The sequence below is a fragment of the Cherax quadricarinatus genome, chromosome 26 (genome assembly GCF_038502225.1).
Source record: "Cherax quadricarinatus isolate ZL_2023a chromosome 26, ASM3850222v1, whole genome shotgun sequence".
Lineage (NCBI taxonomy): Eukaryota > Metazoa > Arthropoda > Malacostraca > Decapoda > Parastacidae > Cherax > Cherax quadricarinatus.
This window is the reverse complement of record NC_091317.1, coordinates 2432461-2442387: the sequence shown is the minus strand read 5'-3', so window position 1 is coordinate 2442387 and position 9927 is coordinate 2432461. Positions and strand designations below refer to the sequence as shown.

The following is a 9927-nucleotide window of genomic DNA, read 5'->3' as shown; positions in this document are numbered from 1 at the left end:
AGAATGACAGTACCACTACAAGAATTGAGAGAAAGATGTTTTTCAATAGTGATAGGAGTAGTATCGATATTCGAAAGGAGAGAAAGATCACGAGCTTGGGTAGCATTCTGGACAGTGACGATGCATGTACCGCTCTCGAGAGCATGAAATGAAATGTCTCTACCAACATGACGCAGGAGCGCTTTGCCAATACTATGGTCAGAAAGGTAGGCAGAAGAAGAAGTCGGTCTTAAAGTAAAGAATTTAGTCCATTGTGTGGTCTGAAACTGAGCGTGGAGAGGGAGTGCTTGACGTGTCGGTCTTTTCCGAGTAGAATGGGAAGGTAACGAAGGAGCATCATCAGGAGATTGACGTTGGCGTTTAGGAGTAGGACCGGAGTTGGTCCGGCGGGAAATGGGCGGGCGATTCGAAAATTGCCGTACCGTAGAGGGAGAAGCCGGAAGCATAGTCAAAGGAGAGCGGAGTTCAGACAAATCGAAGGAGTCAGTTGAAGCCCCGGTACCTGAAGCGGGTGAGGAAACCGCACCAGCAAGAGGTACAGGGGCATCAGGAGTGTCCGAAGAGTGATCTAAACACAAGGCAGGGTCAGAATGTGGTGCGGTATCAAGAAGGGGCCTGGGGGTAGGGGTTCATGGATTGGGTTCTCCATGGTTAGGTTACTCCTTTGCTTTTTGTTTTTAAGAAAAAAAAAAAAAAAATAAAAATAAAAAAAGAATAAAAAAAAGGGGGGAGCGGGGAGTAGTAGTTCCCAGGAGGAATGAAAGGGCCGGAAATCTCCCTCCGCGCCCAAGAAGACCTCAGCACCGCTAGTAGCGCAGATGCAGCATGGAACCCGTGCCATACCCTACCCTTCATGCCAGTAAACCAGCAATCTGGGATAGCAACCTCACATCTGCTGAGCTACCTTGGTGGACAAAAGAGAGGGCGGCCGGATATCCGCCACAAAGCATACCTCCTTCGGCCACCACCCCCGGAATCCGAAAGGTGGCTTCCAGAGATACACCCGTCGCCCGAAAGACACCCAAAGCTACTCCGGGATACAGGAGAGGGATCGGGACATCCCCAGGCGATCCAGATTCCATGGCAAACTACACCACCGCCAAGAACCTCAACGGAATGGGATGGACCCTGGTGTCCTTTCCCCTACCTAGGAACTAGCGCGCCTGTGGGAGAAATCCGAAAGGCCAAAAAGAGGAAGGGCAAAAGGGAGGGGTGGGGAGGAGGAGGAGGAATGGAAAAAGGGGAGGATGGGATAGGGGAGGGGAGAATGGGGGGTAATTAGGTTCGGTCTGAGGAATTTATTATTATTATAATCAAAAAGAAGCGCTAAGCCACAAGGACTATACAGCGCTGCAGGGCAGGAAGGAAGCGAGGGCATCAGGTGGCAAAAGGGAGATGGATGAGCAACAGGTTACGGATAACAGCGGGGCAGTGGATGGTGAAAGGGTAAAGGGCAGCAAGAGACTGAACCAGAAAGGGCTGAGGGGAGTGCGAAAAGTATCATCAGAGTTTGTGGAGTAAATCAGTCGTTGTCAAGAAGTCAATGAGAGAGTCAGGATTAAAGGAGGGTCCATCAGCAAGAAGGGAAGGTAAAGAGAGAGTAGGAGAACGAAGACGACGTTGGAGGTAAATTCTGCGTGCTCGTTGATAGAGAGGGCAGTCTAACAGAATGTGGCTAATCGATACTGGAACTTGACACTGCTCACAGAGAGGAACAGGGTGCCTCTCCATGAGATACCCATGAGTAAGACGAGTGTGGCCAATGCGAAGGCGGGAGAGAGTGGTCTCCCAACCTCGGCACTGATGACAAGAAGACGGCCAGTAACCTATGCTCGGTTTAATAGAATGAAGTTTGTTACCGAGCAGAGTTGACCAACGTTGTTGCCAACGGGTGCGAAGGTGGGTAGCTATTGCAGCAAAATAGTCCAGAAATGGAACACCTCGATAGGAAATTGGTAGGTTATATACTGCTGACCGCGCAGCAGTGTCTGCCTGTTCATTGCCCTGTACGTCGACATGACCAGGGACCCAACAAAAAACAATATCTTTATGTTTGGTAGAGATACGGCGTAGCCAAAGTTGGATACGGAGAACTAGGGGATGAGATGTATCAAATTTTCGTATAGCCTGTAGAGCACTAAGGGAGTCTGAGACTACTACAAATGATGACACAGGCATAGATGCGATACGAATAAGTGCTGCAAGAATGGCATACAGTTCAGCAGTAAAAATGCTAGCTGAAGATAGTAAATGCCCTCGTACGACGCTGTCCGGAAACACTGCTGCGAATCCGACGCCGTCTGAAGACTTAGAGCCATCTGTGTACACAGCGGTGGCATGAGAATGAGAGTGGAAGTGATCAAGAAAAAGAGAGCGGGAAGCCACCGTAGGCAGTTGAGCTTTCGAGCAAGGGAGTGAGAAAGAACAGACCCGTACAGCTGGAACTTCCCAGGGGGGTAGGGAAAAGTGAGATGCTACATGAACATATAAAGGTGGTAACTGAAGGGAAGACAAGAGTGAAAGTAGGCGAAGAGAAAAGGGACGGAGCAAACAGGGGCGGCGAACGAATAAAGAATGTCTACTAATATCGGTGACCATTCTATAAATGGAAGGATTGTGTAGATCGTGAGAGCGTACATAGTAACGAAGGCAATGGGCATCACGGCGATCAGACAAGGATGGAACATTTGCTTCTGTATAGAGGCTCTCAACAGGGGAAGAGCGAAAAGCACCAAGGCACAAACGTAAGCCTTGGTGATGGATAGAGTTAAGGCTAGAGAGAGTAGCAGGAGAGGCCGCGGAATAAATCTGGTCACCATAATCGAGTTTCGATAAAACGAGGGCTGAATGTAGGCGAAGCAGAGTTCGACGATCAGCTCCCCAGGAAAGATGAGCAAGGGTTTTAAGAAGGTTTAGCCGGCTGTGACAAGTTGCCTTCAGAGAGGTAATGTGAGGTTTCCAGGTTAACCGACGGTCAAAGAGAAGGCCTAGAAACCTGACTGTATCACGTTCGGGGATAGGGGAGCCATAGAGATACAAAGGATGATCGGAGATAACAGAGCGTCTAGTGAAAGTAATTTGGTGAGTTTTGGTACTTGAAAATTTAAACCCATGTGTGGTGGCCCAAGTGGAAACACGGTCGACCGCATGCTGGAGAGAAACTGCAATAAGGTGACAGTCAGCGCCTGCACAAGCAATAGCGAAGTCATCAACATAGAGTGATGACCAAATATTGGGTGGAAGAACAGAGGCCAAATCATTTATAGCAAGGAGAAAAAGTGTTGTGCTTAGAACACATCCCTGAGGGACACCTTCAGCTTGGACGAAGTCCGGGGAAAGAACATTATTGACTCGAACACGGAAATGTCTGTCAGTTAAAAAGTTCTTAAGGAAGGATGGTAGATTGCCTCGGAGGCCTAAGGAATGGGCCTGGGCCAAAATATTATACCTCCAAGTTGTGTCATATGCCTTCTCAAGGTCAAAAAATATGGCAATAACTGAGTGATTATTCGCAAAGGCATTACGAACATACGTATCCAAGCGTAGTAAGGGGTCTATGGTAGAACGACCCTTACGAAAGCCATATTGACTAGCGGAGAGACTGTTGTGAGTCTCTAAATACCACATTAAACGTCGATTTACGAGGCGTTCCATCACTTTGCAAACTGCACTTGTAAGAGCGATGGGGCGATAGTGGGAGGCATCATGTCCTGTAGTACCCGGTTTGCGGAAAGGGAGAACAATGGCAGATTTCCACAGCTGGGGAAGAACTCCTTGTGCCCAAATAAGATTGAAGAGGTGTAAGAGGACTACAAGGGCTGACCGATGTAAATGTTGTAACATACGAATATGAATGTCATCAGGCCCAGCTGCCGATGATCGGCAAGCTGAGAGCGTTGCCTCCAGTTCTTGAAGTGTAAAAGGCACATTATACTGTTCTTCTCCGAGAGAAGAAAAGTCCAAGGGTACTAACTCTCTGGCAGACTTTGAGGAAAGAAACGAGGGGCATAGATGGAGCCCTCGGGAAATACGGACCAGATGTGTGCCAAGTTCAATGGCAACGTCGAGAGGGTTTGCTATATCAACACCAGTGACCCGTAGAACAGGAGCCGGGTCAGGAGAGTATTTACCACTCAATTTCCTCACTTTTTTCCAGACTGCACTCATAGAAGAAGCAGAGGTGATGGTGGAAACATAGTCTCGCCAACAAGTGCGTTTAGCTTCACGGATGACACGGCGAGCGATCGCACGCTTCTGCTTAAAATCAACAAGTCTCTCAGCGGTTCTATTGTACCGGTACCTGCCCCATGCAGCACGTTTCAAACGTACTGCACGAGCACAAGCAGGAGACCACCAAGGCACGCACTTCTGAGAATGCCTGCTTGAGGTTTGGGGTATAGAATGAGAAGCTGCGGTATAAACTGATGTCGAGAAGATGTGTAGGAGCTCATCAATGGAGGATGAAGAAGGAACCTCACTAAAAGCAGTGAGGTGTGAGTAAAGATCCCAATTTGCCCGATCAAATTGCCAGCGAGGGCTACGGGAAGGTGGTGAATAGGAAGGAGAAGTAAGAATGATCGGAAAATGATCGCTGTCATGTAAGTCTGGTAGAACAGACCAGGTGAAGTCTAGTGCAGTGGAGGAAGAGCAGACTGATAGATCGATGCAAGAGAGAGTATGAGTACGAGGATCAAAATGGGTGGGAGTACCCGTATTTAAAACATGGAGGCGGTGAGAGGCAAGAAAAGCCTCCAACTGAATGCCACGTGAGTCACAATGAGACCCCCCCCAGAGGAAATGGTGGGCATTAAAATCACCAAGTAACAGAAGTGGTGGTGGTAAGGATGAAACAAGAAAGGCAAAGTCTGGGATAGAAAATGCTCGAGAAGGAGAGAGATATAAAGAACATATAGTAAACCACTTATTCAAGTGGATACGGGCTGCAGTGTAATGCAGCGAGGTATGGACAAATAGTTGACAGTACGGAATATCATTGCGTAGAAGAAGGGCACTTTCATTAAAGGTCCCATCTGAGAAAGGATCCGAAGAATACAATAAATTATAGCCTGAGATAGGTTGGAAAACAGCCGAGTGTAATTTTGGTTCTTGTAAGCAAGCACCAACAGGGGAAAACCTGGAAAGCAACATCTGAAGCTCACCCCGATTACCCCTGAGGCCGCGGATATTCCACTGTAAATAGGCCATGATTGGCGATGAAGAAAATATCAGGAATCTGTAGGTAAAGGCACCTACGGACTAGAGGGGTTAGAAAAGTCAACGTGTGGTGGCATTGGAAGATGTTCAAGTAGCGAAGGAACGGAGCGTTGCGAAGAATGGGGTTGTGAAGATGGAGGAGAGGGAAGAGAAGGAACAGGAAGTGAATCAGTGTCCATTGAAGGTTTAGTCTCTGCAATATATTCTGAAATGGCTTCAAGTGTTTCTGAATTCAAAGATGTATGGGAAACCATATTGGAGATAGGAGGAGGAGGGTGAGTAAAGATTGGGACAGTAATGGACTGTACCAAAGTAGAGGGGGAGGGAAAAGTGTAAGGGACTGGAGATGAAGTGTGGGGGGGGACAGAAGAGGTAGAAACCTGGGAGGTGACAGAAGAGGGAGAAACTTGGGAGGGGACGGGGGTGGAAGGCATAGTACGAGGAGGAGGGTGAATCTCCACACTTGTAATAGAGCCAGAGAGAGGGGAAGAACTAGGTACAGAGACTGGAAAGGTAACGTGTGGAGGTGGAAGAAGGGAAGGAAGGGGCAAAGAAGATTTGAGCAATGTGGATTTTTTGGACTTCTGAGTAGAGGGGCGATTGGTATTAAGTGTCGTACGAGGTCTTGTCGATACTGGGGCTTGTGAGGAAGGACGCGAAGATGTGAGAACAGACTGAGTTGTAGTCGGGACGTCAGAGCCAAGGACAGCAAAAGGATTAGATGCCGTAATGGCTATGGGAGGGGTAACAACAGAGGAGGCTGCAGAAGATGGGACCCCAGAAGTGGGGGGATGTTTGGAAACACGAGAATAAGAAACACGGGGTAGTCTCCCTTGGAGGCGGAGATGAGTAACTGCCATAGCATAAGGGAGACCTTCTGCCTCTTTGAGGCAACGGATTTCACGTTCATTTAAGTAGACCTGGCAACGGCGGGAGTACGAAGGGTGAGCTTCATTACAATTAAGGCAAGATGGAGGTTGACTGCAAGATGTATTAGAATGGTTGTCGGCACCACAGACTGGGCATTCGGCCATAGATCTGCAATATTTCGCTGGGTGACCAAAACGCCAGCAATTTCTACATTGTTGCGGTGTAGGTATCACCTTTCGAACTTGTAACCGATGTCCCGCGACATATACAGAGGACGGGAGTTCTCGGCTGTCAAAAGTTAAACGAGCCACATTGCAAGGGTAACGTCTCCGTCCCCGGGCAGGAAGGACATAAGTGTCTACTTTGAGGATTGGGAGATCCTGGAGTTCCAGCTGTTCAAAAATGTCATTGCCACATGACTGGAAATTCTGTTGGACTATGGTATGGGGCAGAATGACAGTACCACTACAAGAATTGAGAGAAAGATGTTTTTCAATAGTGATAGGAGTAGTATCGATATTCGAAAGGAGAGAAAGATCATGAGCTTGGGTAGCATTCTGGACAGTGACGATGCGCGTACCGCTCTTGAGAGCGTGAAATGAAATATCTCTGCCAACATGACGCAGGAGCGCTTTGGCAATACTATGGTCAGAAAGGTAGGCAGAAGAAGAAGTTGGTCTTAAAGTAAAGAATTTAGTCCATTGTGTGGTCCGAAACTGAGCGTGGAGAGGGAGTGCTTGACGTGTCGGTCGTTTCCGAGTAGAATGGGAAGGTAACGACGGAGCATCATCAGGAGATTGACGTTGGCGTTTAGGAGTAGGACCGGAGTTGGTCCGGCATGAAATGGGTGGGCGATTCGAAAATTGCCGTACCGTAGAGGGAGAAGCCGGAAGCATAGTCAAAGGAGAGCGGAGTTCAGACAAATCGAAGGAGTCAGTCGAAGCCCCGGTACCTGAAGCGGGTGAGGAAACAGCACCAGCAAGAGGTACAGGGGCATCAGGAGTGTCCGAAGAGTGGTCTAAACACAAGGCAGGGTCAGAATGGGGTGCGGTATCAAGAAGGGGCCCGGGGGTAGTGGTTTCATGGACTAGGGCTGCCATGGTTAGGTTACTCCTTTGCTTTTTGTTTTTAAGAAAAAAAAAGAAAGAAGAAAAGAAAATAAAAACAAAAAAAAGAATAAAAAAAGGGGGGAGCGGGGAGGAATAGTTCCCAGGAGGAATGAAAGGGCCGGAAATCTCCCTCCGCGCCCAAGAGGACTCTACACCGCTAGTAGCGCAGATGCAGCATGGAACCCGTGCCATACCCTACCCTTCATGCCAGTAAACCAGCAATCCGGGATAGCAACCTCACATCTGCCGAGCTACCTCGGTGGACAAAAGAGAGGGCGGCCGGATATCCGCCACAAAGCATACCTCCTTCAGCCACCACCCCCGGAATCCGAAAGGTGGCTTCCAGAGATACACCCGTCGCCCAAAAGACACCCAAAGCTACTCCGGGATACCGGAGAGGGATCGGGACATCCCTAGGCAATCCAGATTCCACGGCAAACTACGCCACCGCCAAGAAACCTCAACGGAATGGGATCGACCCCGGTGTCCTTTCCCCTACCTAGGAACTAGCGCGCCTGTGGGAGAAATCACGAAGGCTAAAAAGAGGAAGGGCAAAAGGGAGGGGTGAGGAGGAGGAGGAGGAATGGAAAAAGGGGAGGATGGGGAGGATGGGATAGGGGAGGGGAGAATGGGGGGTAATTAGGTTCGGTCTGAGGAAGAAGACCGACAGGGCTAATTCCTCAGACCAAGAGCCTCTTCACCACGCCAAGGAGCCCCCCTTGAAGAGGCGGTCTGAGGAAGAAGACCGACAGGGCTAATTCCTCAGACCAAGAGCCTCTTCACCACGCCAAGGAGCCCCCCCTTGAGGTCCAAGGCACTAGATACAGCTTCCACACACTGGAGATCACTTCAAATAGTGAGTGAATAAAAGTAAAACCTTGATAAAACAGATTTTAGATCCAAGACAATGTGAACAATAAACATTGTTCATTATTTTCTAAGTCCATTTCTAGAAGTGTATACCTGCTAGGTAAACTCCTTTTGGAAGTAACTGATTATTGTTTTCAAAATGGTCCACCATTGTCATAATCATGGCAAGATTATCTCTGGATTTAATGGAAAATCAGATTTACTGGATACCCTCATTTTTTCCCTATTAGTCCATGAAATTGAGGCTTCACTGTACTATATTTTATATGCAAAGGGAGTCTACCCTTTATAGTGTGGCTTAGCGCTTCTTTTTTATTATAATAATAATAATACCCTTTATAGTTTAGCACTTAATTTGAATATTATTGCAAAGGAATCTTGATGAAAAACAATAGTAATGAGAAAATTATTTATTGATGATCAGAATAGAAAGATTTTTATAATCACTTCACAGTATTATAACAGACCAAATAAAGCCTCACTGTGAATGATGTCACAATGATTACAGTCATTAGTCATTGTTACACGGTACATATTTTTGTCAGTTTACATGTTTGACTTTTTTCTGAAAGTTTACAAACTTAATACACAGACTTTTTGGCCCCACAACTCAGGATAGCATATATGCCAGAACATCAAACTCCTTCCATGCATCCACAAGTCAAAAACAATGTTTTTTGCTAGATACCACAAAGTCATGCCACTTTCAGCAGTTAATCCTCCAAATCAGTTAATGTTGTACAGTGCTCCTAATTTACAAGTGAACTACTGATCTTATTCTGACACTAAAATAGTAATGTCAAAAGTACAGTACACTGATAATGTGAAAGCAGATATTGCATGTGTGCATTGCTGGGTCAGTTGGGTTAAGCAGATGGATTTGGCTAGTAACTGGATGGGGACAATGAATAATGGCACAAGCTTAAAGATAGACACTATGTTTGCAGTGAAACCTTTATTACATATCATCCAGGAGTGAACTTTATCAAGAATACTTTATATCATAAAGGTTTCACTGAAAACAAACCATGTCTCGCTTCCTATCAACTTAAGAATCATTCATCCAATCCCCATCCAGTTGCTTAACCTGGATAGGAACGGCATAGACAGCTTCACCCAAAGCCAGACATTTATTTGGTTGGTGTCTATATGCAGAGTGAGAACTCCCTTAAAACTTATGACTTACCTCAAGTCAGGAACACTATAATAAAAGTATAAAAAAAATTATTCACAGAAAGGACAGTGGCAAGATGCACACCTGATTATATTTTATTAAGAGTAAATTTTGTTATAATCAAACTAATCACTAAACTCAAAAGTCATACAGTGCTACATTTTTAATAAAATATATAAAAAAATTTTGTAACAATATGACAGATCAAAACAAAGCTCTTTTCTCATTATGTATAATATATAATAGTTGAAAGGGGATACAACTCTGAATATATCTATCTGCAAAATATGGTCCCCGTTATGCATTTTACAAATGTATACAAAATAAACATCAGTATCTCCTAAAATTATAAAAATATTTATCTGTAATATAACCATGAAAACCTGTATTGTTTTAAAGTCATACATCCAGCTCTCTCATTATAAGAAATTCTGCCGCAGTCTTATAATTTAACATCTGCTGCTTCAACTTTTTAAGTTGTGCATAATGAGTCTTGTGTACTTTGGTCTTCACATTTTTAAAGTAACATCCTGACACCATCTTGTCCAGTATGTAGTGAAGCCACAACACATTAGTGTATGGCGTGTACTTCTCCCATTCATTCCTGCAAACGAGTAAATATCACTTTAAATTTATTTTTTCATGTGACAACTATATCATTGTCTATAAGAGTTAAAAGCGATAACATAT

The 9927-nt window shown here is 45.8% G+C and overlaps 1 protein-coding gene across 5 annotated transcripts in view; it reads right to left on the bottom strand.

Moving 5' to 3' along the window:
• Positions 1-8458: 8458 nt before the first annotated feature.
• The window catches only part of Haspin (haspin), a 157231-nt gene continuing 155762 nt past the window's right edge, over positions 8459-9927 (bottom strand). For all 5 annotated transcript variants that reach the window (XM_070088742.1, XM_070088740.1, XM_070088743.1 and 2 more), the window contains one exon: positions 8459-9841. In XM_070088742.1, coding sequence (XP_069944843.1) covers positions 9637-9841 — 205 coding nt within the window. In that variant the 3' untranslated portion in view covers positions 8459-9636. The remainder of the gene's footprint in view (positions 9842-9927) is intronic.